This window comes from Liolophura sinensis, chromosome 8, assembly GCF_032854445.1.
Source record: "Liolophura sinensis isolate JHLJ2023 chromosome 8, CUHK_Ljap_v2, whole genome shotgun sequence".
NCBI lineage: Eukaryota > Metazoa > Mollusca > Polyplacophora > Chitonida > Chitonidae > Liolophura > Liolophura sinensis.
In genome coordinates, this window is record NC_088302.1 from 25,604,984 (window position 1) to 25,631,159 (window position 26,176).

The 26,176-nt window shown below is 37.7% G+C and overlaps 1 protein-coding gene across 1 annotated transcript in view; it reads left to right on the forward strand.

Annotated features, from left to right (window-relative positions):
- LOC135472149 (aryl hydrocarbon receptor nuclear translocator homolog) overlaps positions 1–25,964 on the forward strand; it is a 29,665-nt gene extending 3,701 nt beyond the window's left edge. The window contains exons 2-16 of the mRNA XM_064751512.1: positions 6,200–6,260; positions 7,930–8,004; positions 11,222–11,379; positions 13,141–13,220; positions 13,830–13,922; positions 14,719–14,836; positions 15,910–15,939; positions 16,933–17,127; positions 18,307–18,490; positions 19,109–19,215; positions 19,487–19,637; positions 20,930–21,123; positions 21,689–21,870; positions 22,705–22,759; positions 23,665–25,964. Coding sequence (XP_064607582.1) covers positions 6,200–6,260; positions 7,930–8,004; positions 11,222–11,379; positions 13,141–13,220; positions 13,830–13,922; positions 14,719–14,836; positions 15,910–15,939; positions 16,933–17,127; positions 18,307–18,490; positions 19,109–19,215; positions 19,487–19,637; positions 20,930–21,123; positions 21,689–21,870; positions 22,705–22,759; positions 23,665–23,933 — 1,952 coding nt within the window. The 3' untranslated portion in view covers positions 23,934–25,964. The remainder of the gene's footprint in view (positions 1–6,199; positions 6,261–7,929; positions 8,005–11,221; positions 11,380–13,140; positions 13,221–13,829; positions 13,923–14,718; positions 14,837–15,909; positions 15,940–16,932; positions 17,128–18,306; positions 18,491–19,108; positions 19,216–19,486; positions 19,638–20,929; positions 21,124–21,688; positions 21,871–22,704; positions 22,760–23,664) is intronic.
- Positions 25,965–26,176: the final 212 nt, after the last annotated feature.

The following is a 26,176-nucleotide window of genomic DNA, read 5'->3' on the forward strand; positions in this document are numbered from 1 at the left end:
GATTAAAGCGAAGTACTTGTTAAAAAAGGTGTTTATAAAAGTTGTGTGGACGAGCCTTTATTTGGTCTGTCGATTAAATGAAAATCTCAATAACTGGTTATATTTATGTAATTTGAGGTTGTTTTGGAAAGAAATATTCAGAAGTTTACATAAACTCAGTTTGAACATATCCAAAGTTCCACGAGACAACCTCTTTGTGTTACGAGTTGTTTCCCTTTTACGGAAATCTTCATGACCCTCTACGTTGATTAGACTTAAAAAGGCAATTTTTTGAAGTGCAGGGTCATATGAAGTCAAACATTGACACATAGTAAGCTTCTTTTGGTATCTGCCAAATTCGATCTTCATGAATAATTTGACCTACTTGGGCTTCCGATCGTTCTGTTTTTGACATTAGTCTAACGCCTGTGACTGCATGTGATTGCATGCAGTCTGAATGTTTTCCTCCCCATGACTTCAGGTGGTACGAATATCTTCAGCCCCTTCCAAGGCAAGCAAGCAGTTTTCATCCAGGTTTTGTTTTCAGGAATCTGAAGTTTTATAAATGGCTTATAACAGCGAAATTAAAACCTTTGTCAGATATGAACATTTACCAGAGACATCGGTTCGCTATAAAGCATGTTTTCTGTTCAAAGAGTGAAAATGGAGATGTGTGGCAGACAGGCCGTTGAGATCCAGCCGTATTTGGTGTGGTATACGTGACAATTCATTGATACATAAAGTAGCAGTGTATTTTATCTCTATAAATATGTAACCTCTCTATTCAAAAATCATTATAGTTAATACTCCTTGGGGTAATTCCCTATTTGTGGGTCTCTAAATTTTCTAATTACTGGCAGCTGATTTTCACAGTAAATTTCATGAGATTATAACCCTGTCAAATCGTTTGGAACTGTTTTTGTTGATTGAAATCTTCGTTTATTTTGACAAGCAAGAATAATATTTCAAGAGAATTTTGATAATGCACAGAGGATTCATCTAGATGCACTATACACATAGTTTCTAATATAAACATGTAAGGTGTTGCATAATTTTTGAATTTTCTCAAATGTTTTTTTTTTTTAGATTATTTCTGATATGACCTTTTACAGATTCAAGAGTGACAACCACATATTCCATAAGCCATTAATGCATGACCATTCTGTCTTGATTGATTATTGAATGTTCTTTAAAGGTGATGTCAAAACCAATTGCTCATGTTGTGAGTTTCAGTCAATCAGTTTCAGTCTAGACTGATGCTGTATACAGGTTGTTAGTAGGTCTTCTTCACACTTTACTGGACTGGCACCTGAAATACAATAACTGCTATGTGCATAGATTATCAGTTTGCAGTATCAACTAGGAAGCCAGCGTGAGTTCATATATAGACATTGATAATTACTTTAATCAGTGAAGGATAGTAAAGTACAAAAATATCCAATATTAGTATGTAGCTCAAATGGTCCGTCCGAACAAAAAAAAAAACAACTCAATTTCACCCAGAAAGTGGTGATCAGTACGTGGAAAAATGACTTCTATGAACCCGTGTTACAGTAGTAATGTATGTGTAGATTCATTGATATGATGCGATATACATGTACGTGTATGCTATAAATTTATTTATTTATTTGTTTGGTGGTTTACGCCGTACTCAAGAATATTTCACTTATTCAACGGCAGCCAGCATTATGGAAACCGGGCAGAGCCTGCAGGGAAACCCACGACCACCCGTAGGTTGCTGTCAGACCTTCCCTCGTATGGCCAGAGAGGAAGCCAGCATGAGCTGGACTTGAAGTCACAGCAACATCTGGGTCATTACGCTAGCACGCTAACCTACTGAGCCACGGAGGCCCCCTGTATACTATAAAGAAAATGCTTCAGTTTTGTGTCGTTGAAAGGTATACCCTACTGTAACATGTACAGTTGCTGAAATAACTCTGGTCCTTTTAAATGTAGTACTGTGCCTTTGTCTTTGTTCTCCACCTGCCCACCACAGCTCTGTCTGTATAGTAACCAGTCACTGAAGCTTTGGAAGTCATGCTAATAAATATAATTGGTGAAAAGCTATCTATGTAGATAAAGAGAAGCTCACAGAGGACTTAAACTGATACTATTCGTGCTAATTTTTCTGACAAGGTACAAATCAAACTTCACTATAATCTCTTAAGACAGTGACTTCATAAAGTGGATGTATAAATTACACGTAGAATCAAGAAAAATGTGCCACTAAATTGTTAAACTTAGGCGAGTTACAGTATTCTCCATCACAATATTTGTCGTCACCAGTTTATTTCTTTCCAGATAAACCATGTTTTTCACCAACATTAAATTAAGAGGAAATAAAAACCTTCAGGAAAATAACACCACTTTGCTACTGATAGCTCTCTTTCGTCATTTCTTGCTATATGAGAAACACCGCAGATATTTATTGTTTTCTGTTGAGGATGATTTTGTGACAAATTCTCAAGGATTGTGCCATTTTTAGGTACCGTAGACTTGCTTAGCTAATCAGCATGTATTCTGAATCTCTATGTAAATGAATGAATTCATGTGTAGGTTGACAGCAGCTCTGGTAATGATCTTTAATGTTTAGCTGATACATGCACGTCACTGAAGTGGGTTGCTGTTGTCATTTATCTGTTACTTCCTTCAAGGAACCTACTCTGTAATTTTGAGAGGCCAGTTGAACGGCTGTCTATTAATAGGTTATTGAGATAAGAGAGCGTGACTCTCTGTGCTATTAATAGCTGCTAGTATAAAAACCTGTCCTCTGCAGGAGGCCTGAGATAAATGTTGAATATTGCTGTATATTTCCTGACTCAGACCTCGGATTTAGTGAACATCCTTTTGATTCAGCTGTTTAGAAACCATGTAAAAGGTTGTTGGCTGGTCAGTACACAGTATCTGGTAAAGGGGCAGGCCTGATAATTAGAGACTGTCGGTTTGTGGACAACATTTGTATATGTGTCACACTGACTCCAGCCTTGACTGGCTCACACCTGTTGATGTTAAGGCGGCTGGTCTGTTCTGTTTTCCCCAAACACATCTAATTGTGTATCAGGAGAGTGTATACATAGATGTAGACCAGTTTCATTGGTCATTGGTGGACTTGTAATTTGACAATGCATACGGCTGTGGCCTATCCCTCAAGTAAGTATATACATGTGTATGTATATGGAAACATGCTGAATGAATTATTAATTTATTTGATTGATGTTTTACACTATACTCCTCCTGGAGTAGTAAAGGTACGTGAACATGATGTACCTAGAGTATATATGCGGTAAAAAGTTTTTCCACATGAATGGGTCATTTAAATACAGGTGTCTTATTTAACCGTTGGTGTATCTTTGTTTTTAGCAGTGAAACTACTGTTTTCTTGAGGTCAAATCCTCACTTTCAGTGCCGGATTTTATGAAACAAACTTTAGTTTGGGTAAGAGATGAAAACTTTGTTTCTTCTACATATGGTCAGAAACGATTGTAGTACATGTACAGTGTAGATGGCCAGAATTTAATTGTAACATTTTATTCAACAATCTTCAAATTTGAGAGGAACTTACTTGCTATTTGTTTTATTTGTTAGGGGAATATAAAGCTTTTGGATTTTTGAAATAAAAATGCTTAGACATGCATAAATACTAGCCCACAACACGTGCTTGTATGATTATGACATACATTCTGTATGTGCCTGTCAAAGCAGAAATTTTGTCTGCTTGTGTAGTTCATGAATGTGTACATGTGCATATTGCTGCCCTGCTTCCTTACACCCATTTGCTGGTACTGCTTGCCCATTTACTTTATACCTCTGTGTAAACATCCCAGTGTGGTAGTTATAACCCGGATATAGATAAACGCCTTACACATAGCTGTTTATCAAGTTACACTGTCTTGCTTTGTTTCTTTTGTTGTTTTTTTTTTTAAGTTTTGTATATGTTTTATTGTATAGAGTATATCTTTAGCATACATGTGTGTACAGATATGTTTTGAGTGCAGGATGTACATGTAATCGGTTACACATGTATGTACATAGTAAACCATCCATAAGATACCTGTGTTATGAGTGGTGATGGGACATTTGTTCATATCCATGTATATGAAGGTTATTTCATTTGTATGGAATTAAGTTTTCATGGCTTTATTTAAGCCTGCTTTTACAGTACATGTATTTATGTTTGTAATAGTGGTTAAATATTTGGTATGCCAAAGATTTCAGAAGTTGGCATAACGGTGAGGTTTTTAAACTGTTCACTTGATATGCTAAATGTTACGTGTGTAAATGACAATGTGAGAATTTTCACATTTTTCAAAGGTAAAAGGTAAGAAGCTTATTTTATCGAAAATGTGTCTTTAGAATGTTCAGATTTATGGCAGACAAAATCAAAAAGTTGTTTAGAGAAACAAGCTGAATTTGTGATTTTTAGGTACATGTACATGCAGACTGGATTATTTTTGCATTTTTTAAATTACAGTTGTGAAGAATGAAAGAGTGTTTTATGTAAAAAATACTTTAGAAACATTATTTATTAAAGAAATATCCGCATTTAGTCTTCAGGTTGATTAAAAAATCAACCTGATTTTAATTTTAAAAAAATTAAAATATAAATGTTGATTGCATTGGGAAAAAAAACACAAAGAAAAAAACATGTACTGGTGTCTTTGTTAACTGTTGTGGAGATCTTCATGTCACATTTCAAACTGTCAGAGCTGTCCTTTGTATTCTGGTGTCAGTACGTCTTATTGACATTAGTACATCCACCAGCCTGACTGGAGGATGCCTGTTGTGGTCTGGCATTTCCAGGTCTGGGGGCGGCAAAATCATGAGGGATTGGGTCATGGAGGTTGGCACCTCCCAAAGTCTAGGCCTGGCCCTGATTCCTAATAAGGCCACAAGTACATGTATACTGTTTTGATGGTTGTAGAACTGTCAAGTATGTAGGCTTATCAGAATTTGGATCTGCAGTACTTTTAGTTCTCACCCTTTAATGATTTTCATGTGGTCCCTTAAGAATTTAAATGTGACCTTTCATTATTGTCAGATTGTCCTGTGGACAATCTCTCTTGGCCTTATAGACTTGACAAACACACACACACATATGTACACATGCAGATGTAGATGTATCAAACAGTTTTACAAGGGGAAGTACGGATGTACATGTGGTTAGAAATAAAAAATGCAGATGCATAAAATGTAGACAGTGAAATGCCGTACTCTAGTAAGTCTCAAACACTGCACAACTACTTCAACACATGTATAGCAATACACAGTTGCCTCTAAAGTCCGTGTTTAATGCACAGGCTTACAGTTCTATTTCTGAAGTAGGGGTGGTGTCATTTAAACATTTCTAGCGAGAAAACTGTTGATTGTAGTTCAAATCCTTTGACACCCACCAAAAACTACATGCCATGGGCTACTATTTGGTGCAAGTTTCACATTTCTAGCTAAGTGTACCATAGTTCTCGCGTTACAGGCCTTTGAAATTGCATAACTGAGAAAATGTTTTTTGACCATATGTCAAAAAGATAGGCAAAATCTGAAAGCAGATTCGGAATTAACTTTGCCAAATAAACCAGAATACATGAAAACATTATCAAAATAAGACACTTTTTATGAAGTCATAACATCCACCAATGGCTAGCTTCCAAAGCTGTTAATGAATATCCCAAGATTTCTTCAAACTTAGTTTAACTGTGATCACTCTACAAGTACATCAGATGTCAAAGGAATCTGTTCATTGGCTCTTAAGAAGATTTTTAAAGGTTTTGATCAAAATCCAAGATGGCCACCATGTCACGTGACCAAAGGTAATCAATAACAGCCAAAATTTGCCTCGTAACCTTGCTCCTAAAATCACCAAATTTCAACAACATCAAATGAAAACTTTTCTTTTTGCGACTCTTAAAGCTTTCAAGAAACGGGAAGAATAATAATAATAAAAATCGGAACTATTTCAATTGGTTTCCCAGCACAGAGTGCTGGGCCAAGTGATAAAACCTTGAAAATCATCTGGTTTATTTTTGTGGGAGATGTGGATTATGCTGTTAGTTTGTACTGTTGAACACATTGACATGATGTGAAAGCTGAGTTGTGTGTACTGAGCGCTGACATCATTGAGCTCTGGAGATTCTCATAACTCGTGTTGTTTCTTGTTTTTAGTTTGATGTATTTAAAACTGGCACATGCAAACTGAATCTGTGCATGTACATCTTATATTTTGCAGGTTCGGGCACACCTGACAGTGGGAAAGGGGGACGCAAGAGGAAAGGCTTCAGCGGCAGAGAGTAAGGAAGTCTGGCCAGGGGTCAGCAGACATCCTTGTGCATTAAGCCCAAACATGGTTAACATAACCCACAATCTGTCTGTGAAAAAGTCGTCACTGCTAAATTTCACATGTAAATTACACAAAGTTCGCCATAGAAAAAGTCTGTCAATAGTCCTCACTTGAGCTGAGGAGCATGTTCCAAACAGCGCTGGCAAAGTTTAGATAATTTCACTTCCATTCGAACAAACATCCTTTTCCGGGTTGTCCTCTATTTCAAATATAAACATCTCTGTCCGTGGTGGTCTAACTAGGAGTGGAAGTGTGATGGGAATTGAGTGAATGTAAATATTTCAAGTATCTGATTTCTTCAAACTGATGTGTTTATAGAACTTTGGCATTACTGGTATTATTTTCTGTGCGTGTTCATTTTGTTATTTCTGTAATGTTTTTTTTCTTTCAGTGTTTTAATAGAAAATGTTTTAATTGCAACTTGATTACTGTAAAGTTTACTTTTTATTTTGTGCGGATAGACTCACCATGCTTATACTTACCGTTTGGTACATGTACAGGAAGTATGCTTTATTAATCTAGAAAAAAACAGCACCTGTACATGTTTTATGGCATTGTCGATGAAGGAAAAGGAATAAGAATGTGATGTTAGCCTTCTATAAGCCAGTCTAAATATACAGAATTTTTGATTATTCTTATGATCTGCAAAAAGCTATAGTAAAGGAACCTGTGCTGTATTTCACCTAAATTTTGGCCTGTATAAATTCACTTTCAGAAGCACACATTAGGCCTTAAAATGATACTGCTGATGCCAATGCTTAAGCTTTTCTGGTAAGAAATGAGTCAAACTTCACAAAAAAATGATGCTTCTGATGCCTTTTCTGGTAAGAAATGAGTCAAACTTCACCAAAAAAATGATGCTGCTGATGCCATTGCTTAAGCTTTCCTGGTAAGAAATGAGTCAAACTTCACCAAAAAAATGATGCTGCTGATGCCATTGCTTAAGCTTTCCTGGTAAGAAATGAGTCAAACTTCACCAAAAAAATGATGCTGCTGATGCCATTGCTTAAGCTTTCCTGGTAAGAAATGAATCAGACTTCACCAAAAAATTGATGCTGCTGATGCCAGTGCTTAAGCTTTTCTGGTAAGAAATGAGTCAGACTTCACCAAAAACAGGATGCTGCTGATGCCATTGCTTAAGCTTTTCTGGTAAGAAATGAGTCAAACTTCACAAAAAAATGATGCTTCTGATGCCTTTTCTGGTAAGAAATGAGTCAAACTTCACCAAAAAAATGATGCTGCTGATGCCATTGCTTAAGCTTTTCTGGTAAGAAATGAGTCAAACTTCACAAAAAAAATGATGCTTCTGATGCTTTTTCTGGTAAGAAATGAGTCAAACTTAACAAAAAAATGATACTGCTGATGCCAATGCTTGAGCTTTTCTGGTAAGAAATGAATCAAACTTCACCAAAAAAACCAAAAAAAAAAAAACAAAGAAAGCAGAAAATCCCCTCTTGACTGGCCTTACAAGTTGGACGAATCAGTTCGAATCAAGCAAAATGTGTCACTTGAAAAAGCTAAACTTTAGGTGAAATACATGTACAGCATAGTGTACATTCAGTTGAAACTATAAACCAAGGTTACATACTACATGTGTGCCTGTATTTGTGACTTTACAGTTCTGATGATGATGACAGTCAATCAGGGGCTTTTCCTCCTTCCCAGGAACAAGCTGACAAGGAAAGATTTGCCAGGTTAGTCTGACACTCAAGTTACGTGTAGAATTGTGAAAATCACAAATTTGTATCCATACATGCAGGGATTCATACAGGTCCAAATTTTTACAATGAGGAACTCGAAATTGATTTTTTTTTTTGTGGTCCAGGTTGAGTTTATTTATATTTTAAATAATGACTATAACCTGGTATTGAGTTTAATTCCGCTTTAGCGACAGGTAATTTTGTGAGCCTGAAAGTATATTATGATATACTGGTATATATACATATGGGAGAGAAAGCTTAATTTCATTTGAGGTCCATTTCTGATTATGATTTTGTTGTTGGTACATACATATACGTAAGTATATTATCCTCATCGTTGATATACATTGTATAATAAAACAGTTATAAACCATGGTGATGCATGTTCAGTTGTTGGTTGTTGTAATAAAGGAAAGAAAGGAACTAACAAACATATCAAAAGTAAAAATACTTCAAATACAGTGATAAATTAAGGCTCTTCCTGCTCAGAGGCACATATATATAATGAAACAGTTATAAAGCATGCATGTTCAGTCGTTGGTTGGTATAAAGATTTGAAGAAAGAAAGGAACTAAGAAATATTACATAAAAATACAAACATAAACAATGAACATAAACAGGCCTACAGACACAAAGCTTATTCTGATCATAGGTATATACTGTAAATATTTATTATTCGCTGGAATTTATTTTTGCGGATTTACCTCAAAGATGGATTCACGGGAATTGATTGTCGCGTAATTAATCAAGGAAATACTGAAGAAGAAAAATTCTTGAAACTGTTTAATTTTCCGTGTTATAATATGGCCGAAATTACTCAAACACATCAAACAGGCATTATCAATTAAGGGTGGCTATAATCCTCTTTTTGTTTCCTGCGGTGTCACTAATCCTCATAATCTGGATCAGTGATTAAAACAACAGGGGAAAGATTATCACTATGTAAGAAGATGACATTCACACCAACTGTTAGCTCTATTCAAGAGGTGTCATTTGTTTTCGCATCGGCCTTTTACTGGTGATTGAGTACTTTTAATCAACTGGCAAAGTGACCTGTTACCTTGTCACCTTGAGCAGTTCAAAGTAAACCATGTCAATTCACCCTTACCGGAGCCAGTCGTTCAGGCAGTCAAGCAACACGATTAGTTTGGGATTGCTCTCGGTTTTAATCATCCCCTGTAGCTAGTCAAAAACCGCTAACATTGTAGCTGTCAAGCGGCCATTACGTTGTTGTATACAGTTCATAATTTGTTAGAAGCTCACTCATTGGCCCACTGGGATAGACACACAGCCAATGGGATAGCATGTATCAAAGCGACATTCACTGGAAGCCAGCGCGTGTTGTATCAACTTTTTTTTTCTCACTTTCCTGGCATGCCGAAGATTGATCAAAATGAATACAAATGTGTAAAAGTTTGGATACATTTGAAGGCTAATTCTAATGTAATTACAGCCAATACACGCATGACCACATCGGCTTTTCAAGGATGCAGCCGTTGGTGATTGAAGTCAACCGCTCATCGCTGCGCATATATTTTTGAATGCAATTCATTTTTTATCCCAAAATTTGAGTATTTGTACCAGAAACACTCAAAATTGAGTTTAAGTTTTTAACTCAATTTTATCACCAAATATCGGGGGTCTAAAATTGACGAGTACGAATCCCTGACATGTAATGCTACAATAACATACCTCTCCCTCATTCTCTTCAAATCATTCTTTTACATATTTCAGTTCTGACAGAAACACCAGATGTACTATGAAAAAGTCTGTATAAAATTATGTAGTCTACATGTCTCGATTATATTCCTCTTTATTTTTCTTTCTTTCTTTCTTTTTTTGAGGGAGAGATGGGTGGGTGCCGTAAGAGAATTTGACATTGTTAATAGTTTAGGCTACTGATATCTGTGTATGGATGATCAGGTGAATCTGATGTCACACATGCCATGTCCGGCTCACTGTTTATCAATGGAGGTCATTCTTTTGTTCGCGTATGCCTGTACAAGTACATGGCTATTTATGTGCATTCTGTGCCTATTTAAGTGTGGGTGAAGTCATTTCTGACATCAAAAGAGCCTGCTTGTATCATACATAAAGCTGTTCATAAATACATTCATCATAACCAGAAGCAAGCGAGCAGACTGTTTTCTCACTGAGAACCAGCCTCTAGTTACATGTGCTAAAGCCACTTTCCATTCATGTGTACATTGTAATTTAGATGTTTGGAAAGCAGTTTATCTGGGAAATTGTAGATGATAAATTAAAAGGTGTACACTGTGTGAGTTTGTGGCTATTGTGACCTAGATTTGTAAACAATGTCCTGGTTGTTGAAGAAAACCCATTCTCAAGGAGTTCATAAAGCAGAGTTATTAAAGGAAGAAACTACTTGTACAGGATTTAAAATGAATTTAGCATTATTGAAAAAAGCATTATGTCTGTTAAATTTTTAAATTTTTAAAATTTTTTTTCGACATTGATTTTGCTCTCATGTTTTTCAATTTTCTAATCTTTAGTTGTAGTCTGCTATTTTCAGTTTTGAGTTTGTGGCTCCCGCGTACATGTATTTGATTTCACAGGGGGCTTGTGGGGTTCCAACCAAGAGGATTTATAACCCAGCCACATAGTGTGTGCCCCCTACTACATTACAAGATCTCGAGATTTATCATATCCTACATCTCCCTTGTCATACTTGTATGCTTTTGTTTGGCATTATAAAAATCATCCTCGTTTTATGCATGGAAATATAGTCAGAGTAGTAGTAACGTTTGCTTTTCATGTAAATGTTAGTTTTTCTTCAGGCTTTATTGTTTAGTGTTTTACATGGAGAAGTGAAAGTGGTTGGAAAATGTTTTAATAAAACACTGAGATAGATATTCAGGACCGAGTTGCTCATGATAAATGCAGGGACCCTTTGTGGTTAGCGCACCAGCACAGCGCAGTGACGCAGGAGCCTCTCACCAATGTGGTTGCTGTGAGTTCAAGTCATGCTGGCTTCCTCTTTGTCCGTCTGTTGTAAGGTGTGCCACCAACTTGCAGATGGTTGTGAGCTTCCACCATAATGCTGACCGTAGTCGTATAAAGTGAAATATTCTTGAGTACGGCGTAAAGCATCAGTGGAATAAATACAGAAATTGAGAAATGTACATGTAATATAGTAATGGTATGGCCGTAAATAGTGTGGACTGACGGGCACCATTTTGTAACTTTGAAGGGAAAGTCACTGTGAGATAGAACGGAGGCGGAGAAACAAGATGACCTTGTACATTAACGAGCTGTGTGACATGGTGCCTACGTGTAGTACTCTGGCGCGCAAACCAGACAAACTCACCATCCTTCGAATGGCTGTCTCCCACATGAAGACCCTTCGAGGTAGGTGGGTGTGGCTGCTCCCCTTCCCGTGGGGGAGTTGGGGGGGATGGGTAAGGCCAGCTAGAAGTCCGTCTAGGTTAGGGGTTAGGCAACTGCATGTACATGTCTGTTGCGTCCCAAGTCCACACCAGACGTGTCTGACTGTTCCCATTTTGTAAATTTAAGGGAGAGTCACTGTGAAATCGAGAGGAGACGGCGCAACAAGATGGCGGCCAATATTAACGAGCTATGTGACATGGTGCCTGCATGTAGTACCCTAGCCAGAAAACCTGACAAACTGACAATTCTAAGAATGGCTGTCTCTCACATGAAGACTCTGCGAGGTGAGTATAGCTGATAGACTTCCCATGGTTATTTGGTGACGGCCCCTTAATTGTCCCTTCCCATTACCACACCCTTCCTGAACCCAGACTGCGCATTGCTGCAAGTCTCTCCCTTAATCTGATCGTCTGTACATGCAGTTCTTGACCCCCTTCCTGGGGAAACTTTGTTGTATTTGTACAGTCATTGTTGCTATATATACATGCACACCTTGTTTTTTTTAGTTGTAATAATAGATGAGACATTTTATGTGTTATATCATAATTGTATTTGCCATAAGTACATGTACACTTGCACGCATCATTTAAATATTAGCGGAACTGGGTCAATGTTAACGTCAGGGTGTACAGTGATTGTGTATATCTATCATGCTTAAATGTGAGATTCTGATAAAAAAAAAAAAACAGAAACAAAACAGACTGACTGCTCCAAACATAACAGACAATCTTTTTGTCAAATAGTCTGTTTTCACATTTTATACCAGGTGTATATTGTAGAGTACATGTATAGTTGTGTAAGTACTGTGTTTATATTGTTCTGAAATGACGGGGGTAGCGAGCTTTTTTTGATGTTCATGATTGGCTGCAGGAATCATCATCTTTACATCTGATGCTTCGCTCTCTACATTCGTACTCTCTACATCACTGGCACCACTAGCAAATTTTGAACAGAAAAATTTTGAACAACGCCGAAGTCACTGGGTTCACCGTGATGACGCATGAAGTGATATCAGAAAACACAAAAAATCCGTCTCGACCTTTGTTTGTAATAATACACATATAATACACATGCCTTCTCTTTATCTGAAGTACATACAGCCTGATTCTAATGAAAACGTGTCAATTAATTGATGAATGCTGATTAAATAGTTCGAAGCAACGGCACAATTGATGAGGCTAAATAAGCTTTCATGTGTCTCTCGGACTCCGAAGTTCAAGCTTGTCAATTGGTGGCAGTGATGTAAAGGGAGTGTACAAATAGAGACGGGCACCTGCACTGTAAGGAGTAAGTGCAGTTAACTCTGTACATGTCCATGTCTTAAAAAAAGTGTAGAAATACACAGTAAAATTAAATTATGTATATGTGAATCCATGTAAGGTAGCACAGTTGTATACTATTGTTTTTCTTGTGTACTTGTGTGCGCATAAATGTAAACTCATTTCTGTTTGCATTGAAATCTGTGTTTCCTATACATGTACTTATGTGAACGCCATGGTTTACATGTACTTATGTCAACACTATGGTTTACATGTACTTATGTGAACGCGATGGTTTACATGTACTTACATGAATGCTATGGTTTACACGTACTCATGTGAACGCTATGATTTACATGTACTTATGTGAACGCTATGGTTTACGTGTACTTATGTGAACGCTATGGTTTACGTGTACTTATGTGAACCCTTTGGTATATAACTCCTTTAACGTCTGTTTTAGGCACCGGAAACACAGGGGCAGATGGATCCTACAAACCATCGTTTCTAACAGATCAAGAACTCAAACATCTTATTTTGGAGGTAAATCAATTCACCATTTTGTTGTGTTGGTCATTTTATTGTGTTCATCATTTATCCAAAGCAGAACTTCTTTCAATGTTTGAGCCCGGTCTCTATAGAAGTCACAGTCAACATAGAAATGTCGGCTGACTTATCATTAACAGCTTTATAACACCAGCACCTGCTACTTTCGGCTAGACTTTAGCCTCATGTGTTTTAACTGTCATGCAGCCACTTGATCTGGTATCTACATACATGTACTAAAACTACCAATAGAACAATAAATGGCTCCAAGACAGGTTATTCCCTTAGAGCCATTAGTCTTCTTGGAGTCCATGTCCTGCACATTTCTGAAAGGAGCTTACCCTATTTCCCAGACCTTTTTGGCAGGTGAAAGAAAACTTTTCAGTGCAATTTATGCACATTTTAATATTTTTTTTTAAATTTGATTTTTGAGACAAAAGTACATGGGTTTGTTTGGCCAGTTTCAGGGCTTTGCAAAAAGTACAATTTTATCAATCAACACCAAATAATGCCTTCAGAATATGCTTGAGTATGCACCTTGCAAAGATGCAAGAATGTTGAAGACTTACAGTAATATATCGATGTTTGTGATTTCTCTGTCTACAGGCAGCTGATGGGTTCTTGTTTGTGGTGCAATGTGACACAGGGCGGGTGATTTACGTCTCAGACTCCGTCACTCCTGTGCTCAATCAGTCTCAGGTGAGTTACCTCCCTTCCACCATGTGAACTTTTGGAAATTACGCACTAAAATGTGTTTTTATGCCTATGTTTTTAATGCCTAGGATAATCTGACTGTAAGGATGTGTTATGTGTGCAATAAATTCCGTTTTACATGATTTTTTTTTTAAAGAAAAATCAAGAGCATCTAGTTGCTCAATACAAATTTTTCGTTTTATGTTTACATGCACATGGCTATGTTAAAATAATCTGTTGACATGTTTGAAATCATATACTGTTTGGTGTTTGTGGAGTCTTACTTGTTAGTAACATACTGCATAAGTCTGACTGGTTCAGTAACTCACTGTATGATTTTGTTGCAGTCTGGCTGATTTTGTGACACACTGTATGATTTTGTTGCAATTTGACTGGTTTGGTAACACGCACTATGATTTTGTTATAGTCTAAGTGTAGCATACTGTGGTATTGTTACAGTCTGACTGACTTGTAAAACGCTTTCTGATTTTGTTTGTTTGGTTTGGTAACACTATGATTGTGTTGCAGTCTGACTTGTTTTGTAACACGCTGTGTGGTTTTGCTGCAGCCTGACTGGTTTGGTAACACACTGTATGATCTTGATGCAGTGTGACTGGTTTTGTGACTCACTATGGTTTTGTTGTAGTCTGACTGGTTTGGTAACACACTGTATGATTTTGATGCAGTCTGGCTGGCTTTGTAACACACTGATTTTTTTGCTGTCTGACTGGTTTGGTAACACACTGTATGATCTTGATGCAGTCTGATTGGTTTGGTAACACACTGTATGATTTTGTTGCAGTCTGACTGGTTTGGTAATACACTGTATGATTTGGTTCACCCGGATGACATAGAGAAAGTCCGTGAACAACTGTCCACCACAGAATCTCAGAACACAGGACGAATACTTGATCTGAAAAGTAAGTACATGTATGAATGACTGCTGCCTGCAGTTGACAGTACTTATCATTCTGCACCCTGCCCTTCACTTGAGGGGTCTTAAGATGTACAGCTCAGAGAAGAAGTTTAAATAAATTACAAATTGTTTTTGATGAGTCCATTGGTGAGAATCGCCAAAGACCCATTATAGCGGCATTAAACCTCTTAGTGAAACCTGGGTAAGTAGCCCACCTAAGTACTCAAGGAGAACTCAGTACTGGGCATCAAGAAATAAACTGTGTGTGTTATGGTTAAGTATTAGCTTTATGCATGTTATCATGCTGGCTTTGTCTTTAACATTCTCGGTATTCATAGACACAAAATAGGCATGAAATCTTGAGTTGATCCGCAAGTTCAGTTCCCACTTGACCTGATAAACAGATAGGTTTCTGGGTGAGGGGAGATAACTGTGGGTCTGTGACGTAGTTCAGTATCTGTCACTAGTTAACTCCCTTGTTATAAGTTTCAAGAAGTTTTTACCTCGTAACAATGTGATTATGAAACAAAAAGATGGAGAAGCCTATGAGTTGAGCTTACTGACATTGAACTACAGTAGCTTGTTGTGACGTGTCACGGTTTGTGGAAAATTTTCCGCGATTGTTACAGTGTCGTATCTATATTTTAAAGGCTGGGATACGTATATTTTGTTGTTTAGTTTACTCTGGTCTGGGCATTGTTGTTAGGCATCTATATATATATATATATATATATATATATATATATATATATATATATATACATCTGAAACAAGATGCATGTGATTTTAAAAAAAAGAAAAAGAGAGAAATATGAAATAAAATATATAAGTGGTGCCCTCCCTTAGGTGATTTTGATGTTAGTTTAGCAAGTCTTAGAAAGATCTTAAAACAGTTGGTCACATCAATAATTATGACACCATGGAACAAATTTCACTTTCACTACGGTAAAAATGCTGCAGGCAGATTGTCCCTACCATGGAGGGAACACTATGCTGCTAGTTACTGCATTCTGTTTGAAGGTACATTGTCTACAAATCAACAGACTGCTTCACTAACCTCTACTCTGTTTCTTTCAGCTGGAACTGTTAAAAAAGAGGGTCATCAATGTGAGTATGATTTTGATTACTGTGCTTTTTGAATTCAGTTTTCTTCCGGTGACCTCTGACCACTGTTGTTAGGAACATGGGGCCCTGCTCTACTAAACAGTCGCAAACTGTGTCTGGTGTAATTTCCATACCAACGTATAATGAAGAGATGCGAAGCCATGGTCGTCTTAATGGAAAGTTAAGGTGTTTATAGAAGCCTGCTTAATGTGCGTGTACCACTGGGGCCCACGTTTGCCATCATTTGTTACAATGCCATGTGTTGATTGTTTGGCATATTTTATATTGGCTTACCTTGATATTGCAGCGTTGCCTTTAGCAATATGACTACATGTATATGCCTTCAGTGATGCTGCATCTTTTCAAGCTGAATATAAAAATGTTAAGTTAAATAGGCCCACACTGAATTACCTCTCCTTACATGTAGGTCACTCTACCGTTTAAAGGGTTCATGAGTTAGCTGTGATCAGGTGGGACCTCAGAAAATGACTAATCTCGGAGTTAAAGCTTCATAAACTAGTTGACGACCTTACTATAAGACAGATTTAAATTTTGCAAACCTATTTTGAAAGCCCAAGATAAAAGCTGTGTATTTTTTATGCTTTCCTGGATCCTGGACCTAATTGAGTACTTCACCACTAGACAGCTTTGGTCAAATAGTATACATTCTACAGAAAAACATTATCTTCCTTTAAGACCTCTAGACATTTTTGCGACTCTCAAAGGCTGATATCATACTTTTTTAGATACTTTTACCTGGAAAATAGTTGTTACTGTCATCACATTACCTGCATATATACCTACTGCATGCATTAATATTGGCAGGTTCCACTTCTCATAGTTGCATGCCTCAAAAACTAATCTTTGACCATGCCATAGTCAGTGTCCTGTAAGGGAGGTAATCCAGAGCAGGCCTATTCCACTACAGTAAATGCTGTAATGTTTGTACAGGTTGTAGGATTGCTTTAGAATCATATATTAATCACTCCTCTGCAGCCTCAATACGCTTGTGTATGGGATCTCGCCGAGGATTTATCTGTCGTATGAAGATGGGCAACATCCAGGTGGATCCTATGACAGCCAATCACACAGTGAGAATCCGCCAAAGGAACACACTGGGTCCGTCCTCGGATGGCTCACACCATGCCGTAGTCCATGTCACAGGGTACATTAAAAACTGGCCACCATCAGGTATGCGTCAGCAAGGTACCAGTATAAACTCACTCATCAACTTCTGTATGTAGTATAAAGACTTCCAGAGAAAAATAACCTAAAAATTCATAAGAGTATTTTTGGGAGGCAAATGAATGTCATGAGATATGACAGTGTACACCTGGTGCTGAAATTTACATTTCCCCAGTAGGATATCATCTTACTTACCAAACACTGCTCAAAGCACCTTTCTAAAATCTGCAAAAAATGAGGAACTCTGTCATGGATGAAGTTTTATGTCATTTAGGGTTTGTCATGGTGTGTTTAATTTGAAGAACTTGGACTCCTGTATTTCACCTTAAGTTTGGTATGTAAAAATGGACTCTTGAGAAGCACACAAAGGTCTTACAATGATACTTTTAATGTCAGCGTAAAAGTTATTTTGATAGGAAATTAATAAACTTAAAGAAAAAGTCTTGTGTGGCCCTATGAGGTGGATGCATCAATAAGAATGAAGCAAAATGTGTCACTTGAAAAACGCTAAATTTCAGGTGAAATATTATTATTATTTGGCAGCGTTACAGCTAGATTGCTGTTGAACCCGTTCGTATTACCAAAGCAATGTTGATGTGTTGAGTGAAAATGAGTTTGTTAGCCTCTGTTTGTCTTATTATTTAATAACAAAATAATGAATGAGTCATTTGGGAGGGTTGAAAGTTTTAACTTCATTGAGATCTACATGTACTCATAAACTTTCATAGTAGCAGTTGCAATAATAAATTTTGCTCGAAAAACCTATTTGAGAGGCAAATAAATGTAATGAAATATTACTTTTGGTGGTGAAACTGACATTTTCTCAGTATGATATCATTACATTTTCCGGACAAACATTAAAAAAACACCTAAGATGAATAAATCTCTCAGAATCTAGCAAAATATTTAACTCGCTCAGAGGTGAATTTTTAGGCCTGATCGGTGCAAGTGGCTTTAATATTCAGATTGCTTTCACACCTTCTTTTTTCTTCGTCTCTTCAGCCTATTTGTGGATTAGATTTTTTTTTGGTTTCATTTCGGTTCCTTTATTTATTATTATACATGTAGCTTGGTCTTTTTTTTTCATTCACTGAAACAAGTGCATGAATGGTGCTGGCTGCTGGTGCGGTATAGGAGGCTACATCTATATATTAACCACATATTTACCTGTGATTGGTTGTGTAGGTGTGACAATAGAGCGTAACGATGGAGACGACTCGCACAGCGGCAGCCACTGCTGCCTAGTGGCGATTGGTCGGTTACAAGTGACAAGTACCCCAAACTGCAGCGACCTCACAGGACCTAACGGAGCCACAGAATTCATCTCACGACACAGTATTGACGGGAAGTTCACATTCGTTGATCAGCGGTGAGCTTTTTGCTGTGTGTGCATGTGTACCTCTGTGTGTGCATGTGTACCTTTGTGTAGGCATGTGTACCTCTGTGTATGCATGTGTACCTCTGTGTGTGCATGTGTACCTCTGTGTATGCATGTGTACCTCTGTGTGCATGTGTACCTTTGTGTGTGTATGTGTACCTCTGTGTGTGCCTGTGTACCTCTGTGTATGCATGTGTACCTCTGTGTGTGCATGTGTACCTTTGTGTAGGCATGTGTACCTCTGTGGGCTAATTCTAAATTGATACTCATGCTTTAAGGTAATGTATGAGAAAAGAAAAAGTAAACATAACATATTTATGGTGCATTCAGATTTAGTAAAGTGTTGCTGTACATCAGAAGTCAAAATATTTGGCCATTCCATCGTTTGTAATGGCTCACATTGAAAATTATCATTTCATATTGAGCACTGGTCTTGTATCAGGCAGATATTCATAGTTTCTGACACATAAATATTTGTTGTATTTGAAATCTAATTTCCCACCCTTAAATCATGTCGGATTACCTCGATTTTTGTCAAAAAGTACCAGACATTTTCACCCCTGTATACGGGCAGTGTTTTTACAGTTTTCTCTTTTTTTGTGTGTGCAGAGTGACTCCTGTACTTGGTTATCAGCCACAAGAACTTCTGGGTAAATCAGCATTTGAGTTTTATCATCCTGAGGACCAGGCGCCAATGAAAGACAGCTTTGAACAAGGTAATGCTAGAAGCTCAAATGTATTTAGATATATCTGAAAATAGTTTATTTATGTTTTGAGCTTTCCACTAAGAGTTATCATGCCAACCAAGATGCCCTGTCTGTCAAATTTCAAGACATCCTATGATGTAGCATGTACTCTTTACTTTAACGAGGGCCCCATGTATAAGACAACATCACTTTTGCAAGATATTCTCATCACGACACAAACATATCTTCTGCATATTACAAGTTTTGCTGATTCAGCTCTTTTCTGCTGTCTCTATTGTAGTGCTAAAAATGAAAGGTCAGGTGATGTCAATCATGTACCGGTTCCGGGCGTCAAACAGGGAGTGGGTGTGGCTTCGTACAAGCAGCTTCAGTTTTCAGAATCCTTACACAGATGAAGTGGAGTATATTGTGTGCACAAACACCTCAGCGAAGTAATTGAACTTTTTTTTTTTTTTTTGTGGTTTGCGCAAATAACCCCAGCCAAGTAACTGAAGTACATTATATGTACACAAACACGTCAGCCAAGTAAGTGAAGTACATTATATGTACACAAACACGTCAGCCAAGTAAGTGAAGTACATTATGTATGCAAACACTTCAGCCAAGTAACTGAAGTACATTATGTACGCAAACACTTCAGCCAAGTAACTGAAGTACATTATGTACGCAAACACTTCAGCCAAGTAATTGAAGTACATTATGTACGCAAACACCTCAGCCAAGTAAGTGAAGTATATTATGTACGCAAACACTTCAGCCAGGTAGGTGAAGTACATTGTGTGCACAAACACCTTAGCTGGGTAGGTGAAATACATTGTGTGCACAAACACCTCAGCCAGGTAGGTGAAGTACATTGTGTGCACAAAGACCTCAGGCGGGTAGGTGAAGTACATTGTGTGCACAAACACCTTAGCTGGGTAGGTGAAATACATTGTGTGCACAAACACCTCAGCCAGGTAGGTGAAGTATATTGTGTGCACAAAGACCTCAGGCGGGTAGGTGAAGTACATTGTGTGCACAAACACCTTAGCTGGGTAGGTGAAATACATTGTGTGCACAAACACCTCAGCCAGGTAGGTGAAGTACATTGTGTGCACAAACACCTCAGGCGGGTAGGTGAAGTACATTGTGTGCACAAACACCTTAGCTGGGTAGGTGAAGTACATTGTGTGCACAAACACCTTAGCTGGGTAGGTGAAATACATTGTGTGCACAAACACCTCATCCAGGTAGGTGAAGTATATTGTGCATTCCAGCTCGAGCATTCATACTCAACTGGCATGTTGGTGAGGATCGAAGGATTTGGAGTGTGGAGTAATCAAACATTTGCTCATTCCGTGTACAAGGTAGCCAATGATGGTGTCACTAACAGCCATTGCTTTAGTTACAATAATACACCCAATAATTTATATACCCTAATTTTTAGGACGTATTCGTAATGCTGAAAGCAAAGAAATGTATTTCTCTCCCAGTCTTTTGAAAGAGTAAAGATATGTACATGTTCTTCATTAAATGGACTGACCATGTGATAAAAAAAAAAGAAACTAAATATTCCTACTATAAATGTATGTATATTGGCTTAAAAGAGCAGACAGGTGTCCCAAAAATTAGAAAGACTTGATGTACACACTGTATCTAGTTGTTTTTGCTTGTGATTGTCTCCCCTGATCACTTCATTTATTGTACAACAATTGCAACACTAGTTTTGTCCATGTTTGTACAGAAGTACACAGCAGGGTGCAGTGGGTGTGCCTTCAGCCACAGAGCAGGCTGGTGACCCTACAGCCAGTCTGAATGCCTTCCCGGCCCGTCACCTCGGGGCGGAGACGATGGGCATGGAAGCAGCGAAGGCAGATTATCGCAGCTACCCAGCAGACGTGTACAGTAAGACAGCTATAGGATCTAGTCACATTGCAGGTTGGTGGTGCCTTATGTCAGTGGTGTGCCGTATTGTTAACAGTTTGGCAGACTTCTCTTGATCATTTTCCAGTACAGCTGACAGACACATTTTGTGAATTAACTGTTATATTATTTTAAGATTATTGAGATCATAACTTGGGGCTTCTGTGGCTGTGGTTAACTTGTTAGAGCATCACAGTGGTTCGGGAGCCTCTCACCAATGCGGTCACAGTGAGTTTAACTCCAGCTCATTGTGGCTTCCTCTGTGGTGGTAGGTGGGAAGGTGGTAGGAGGGTAGCTGGCCGCAGATTTCCCTCACTTTTTCTGCCCTGTTTCCTCCCACCATTGCTTAAGTAAAATATTCTTGGAAATATGAATATATATGGGGTAAAACACCTCTCCACAAATGCATACACCGAATTTAATTACACGGTCCTAAGACAGAATTAGACAGTTTGTTGGAACCTTCAAACATTGGATTACAGTGAAATTCTGCCTCCATGTAAATCTAACTGTAAACTATAATTAAGTCTTACATGAATTTTATGATCCCATAATGATGTGTTGTTCACTTTTTGTGCAGCAGCTGAAATGTACCCGTATAACTCCGGTCAGTCTGGAATGAAGTACTCAAGCCATTCAGCTACAACTCCCGCCTCCTCGGTGCCCCTGCCCCAGTCCAGCACAGGCCCCACCTTACAGGCCTTGTCCCGGAGGAACCAGAGCCCAAGTCAGGCCAGTGCCTGGAGCTACAGCCAAAGACAGGTGAGAGCAACCGAATTAAGCCATGTTATGCAGCTGGGTGAAGTGTTAGCCTTGCATCGTGGACTAATAATGTATAAAACATAGAAGTTTAGAACATATCCAATGCTGGTCGCCATTGTATAAGTGAAATATTCTTGAGTATGGCATAAAACATCAATCAAATAAATAAATAAATATAACATACCCATTCTCAACTAAACAATTCTTTCTGAGGAATGTTATCTGGTTGTGAAGAGGTCTGTACTTTGCTTGCTTTTAACCTAAACCGCTATGCTATTATATACATGTCATAGGTTTGTATGCCAGATGAAAGAGTTTTATGAAGGCTCATCCCTGTTTTGTATGTAAAATGTTCATGAGAACACCTTTCTAAGAAGTAAATATAAGTGGTACTGTTGTCAGTAAGTGGGAACCACCTGGAAGTAGGCAGTAACTAGAGTGCATTCAGTCAAAAGAAAAGACACCATAAGGCCAAATTTACATATACATTGATAAAGTATCTTGGCCAAAGTTTACTAGAAGTAACTGAAATCTCAGATCCAGTAAGAATACACTTTAAGAAAATAAAACTTGCCGATATGTTATTAATTTTGACCAGTGAGGGGGAAATAATTTTGATAACCCCAGAAATGCACCTGTTTCTACAAGGCGTATCCGATTGCCATGTAAGATGTTTGCATTAAAAGCTGATTTAAAGAATTACCTAGCACCTCAGAAAAAAAATTTCTGAGCCTCTTTTTAGGTCTGTTCGCACTCCTAGATACCTTAATATATATGCAAAGTTATATTACTTGACTGATCTTTTGATGATAGGTTTGTTCTAATTTTCTACAGGATTACACCACCTCATCGGGTTATGGTCAGCTGAGTCCAAGTAACAGTGCCTCAGGTAGGTGGTGTGGTGTTTGTGGGCAAGGGGATCTTCACCATTGCTCAGTTTGCATAATCTCAGGGTTAAGCTAATATGCTGTTGAAATGCAGACATACCTAGCCTTTTGCTTCTGGTACATAATTTTTCTTTGCTTTGCCAAAGCTTTGTTCTTGAGCAGTTTGAGTTATTTTACTAGTTTTTGTGGTTTTTCTTGGTGATGATTTGGAGGCATTCTGTGTACACACGTATGACAGCCTGTGCTTTAAGACCCCAAAATTTGCATGTTGCAGTTTTGATCTACATATGTAGGCATATTGCTTACATCTGCAAAGCCATAAAATCGTTTAGAATAGATACTAGATGAAAGGAATATTAAATTTAGCATGTGCATGGAATAGCAACAGATTATGAACATCAGCTCCAAAATAACTGAGTAGCATTGTTATTCATTGAAGTAGGTGAACCCAGTGTGGCATTGCTATTCACTATAATAGAGGCTGTACTGACAAAGAAGGATATAGCTCCTGTAAAAACAAATCATGGTATACTTTGTGAAGAAATTCAAAGACACAAAATATTTTTTACCATATTACTCCACATACTGATATTTACAATTTGTATATGAGAGTTTAGATAATTTAAGTATATAAGTACATGTATGTATGTGCAATTTAAGCCACGTGTATAATCATATTAAATTTGATGTAGGGCTGCAGTTTTCAAGTCATTGCCAACTTGCTTTATTCTGGATTTAGCTCCTTGGAATTTCGTCACCGTAGATGTCTTTTTTTTTGGCATATGCATGCTCTCTGTAAGTTTGTGAGTGTGCTTTATCTGCGTACCATATCTTTTGTTTAACAAGCTGTGATTTTTATTTAATTTGCGCCATATTGTGATTTTGTTTGCCTTTCCTGGTTTTCTAGCAGGCCCGACTTACACTCAGTTGGGTAGTGGGCAGAGGTTACCTAGTGGCACTCAACCCTCCAACTATCCCTCCTCTGTAGGCAACCCTAGTCTGTGGCAGCAGTGGCAGACTGACCCCAACCAGCAGACTGTACAACAACAACAACAACAGCAGCAGCAGCAGCAACAAGAAGAGCAGTTTGGGGACATGTTTAGGAGCATGCTGGACCAGCCAGCCACCGACTTTAATGATATTACTGGCATGTTTAACACCTTCACTGATAACTGAGCCCTCTGCTGATTGTTTGTGGCTCAATGCCGACAGGGTTAGGCCTTTGTTCCCACGGCAACCAACCCACTACCGGCACCTGGCATAATAAAAATGCCAATACGTGTATCCATCAATTTTTTCCACCTGTTCATAGTCAGGGTGAAAGATTTCCAAGGGTTGATGTTATGGAAATTTAATATCGTTTCCAGAATTTTATCCTGATTTGTAAATGTTCATCTGAAGACGACAGATTGTTCTCATAATATGTAAGACATAATTAGCTACAGAAAATCCTTTCTGCTTATGTAGCAGTGGATTGCCTGGTGTAGGTGAAAAGGTTGTGCAGGAAAAACAAGTGCAGTTATCCATCCTGCCGATCCCTTCCATTTTACCTCGGAGAGCAGAATTCCGTCAAAGTGGTGTGCGACATCTGGTTTTTGGTCTGTCTGATGAAGTACAATATACATGTTGGTATCCAACGCCCTGTATATGTGGATGTATGCGTACCCGTTTCATATTCGTGGGGTTCAGTGAGTGAAATGCCTTTCTGAGCTCTTTGGTTGTGCATGTCAGTATCATTTCTGGGTATTAAAGTTGAAAATTTTGGTACATTTACAGTACGAATGGTAGTTTTGAATCTGATTAAATTTCATATAGCTATGTATACCTGTATACATGAGCGTGACGTCGATGTGGTTTTTCCAGTTGGAATGTTACCTGTCTTACTGGAGAGAAGATAAAAATAAACAGGATGTATTGTTCATGTGTTATGTTTTTACAGTAGAGGTTTTGTATGTTACATACAAGAAGCCGTGGTATTTATATTGGATTGTTACTGGTAGATGTATTACAAATACACAGATACATTTTACTATGTTTACTCATGTAAATTTCGTATGCATCTGGTTTTACAAATCATACATTTGTCACATTGGACTGTGAAAGTTTGAATTGGTTTTATTTCATTATAAATGAACACTGAATAATTGACCTGTTGTTACAATCCTGAATTTGTATAGCTGCTGGTTATTAAATCTCATTCCTTCTACTTGTAATTTTATGCTGAATCGCAGAGTAGACAAATTAATTATTCATGCAGCTGTATGTTTATATTTAATGTCTAAATCAAATCCTAAAGAGAGTGATTGCTGATTTCAGGCAGGTGATACATATGTTGGTATGTAGGACTTGCCTCCTAGTACTCTGTTACCTGTGGGTTGTGTTACACTATTCATCTTTGTTTTGTGGAAACATTTCATGCTTAAGCTTAACAGGAGTAAAAGCAGGTCATCTTCAAAACTGAAGAACTATGAATTCTCAAGATTCCCAAAAGATTACACTCTAAACTTTTAAATTTAAGTTTATGCTGCTTTTTATAAAGAAACACTACATTCACACTGTTTAATTTTATATCCCGAGATACATCCACTTGCTTTGTCCAAGGCTCCACTGCAAATCTACCAAATTTGATAAAAAACTGTCCAGAGCGTGATTCCTAGCATGACGTTGATAGCATGAATATTTGCTCATGCATATTTACATTGCAGATAAAGTCACAGTAATTACGCTGCCATATTAGTCTATTACAGTTTGTGAACATGCATGCCCTCTGTTTAATAATAGCCTGTGTTCCTGTACTATCATGACTGTGCAAATTCAAAGCCTGAATGTATCTCTGGATTTATGTAGATATATGTAATCTGCGCTCTGTGCATGTCTATGTGTCTACACAAACATCTATTTTAGAATGGGTTGTACATATAGCTGATCATTCATGAAATATACATGTATTCTTGTTTTTATTTATCATACTGGATAGGTGATGTTTTGTATTTTATCTTTAAGTTGTAAATATCATATTTGCATTTAACTTGGCATGTACTACTAATGATTCAGATCAGAGTTAAAGAATTCAAGGTTATGTGCGGAGAGGACCAAATGGATTATCCAAATTGATACATAGTATCTTGTCGTCATTTCAGTTCTTGACTCTCAGAGCTTTAGCTCATACAATTTTGGCCCTACTGGTAAATGTAGGCTGTACATGAATAATATGGCTTCATTCTTAAAACCATATTTGGGTGGGGGTGGGGGTGGGGGGTGGGGACTCATTGGTTCTATTACTGAATTATGTCATCTGTGGAATCAAAGCATTTTTTAATTTTCTTTCTTTCATGCAATATACACTTTAAACAACACCTATTCTCATCTATTCATCTTTTATCCATTTACACGTGCATGTTTTAATCATAACCATTGCA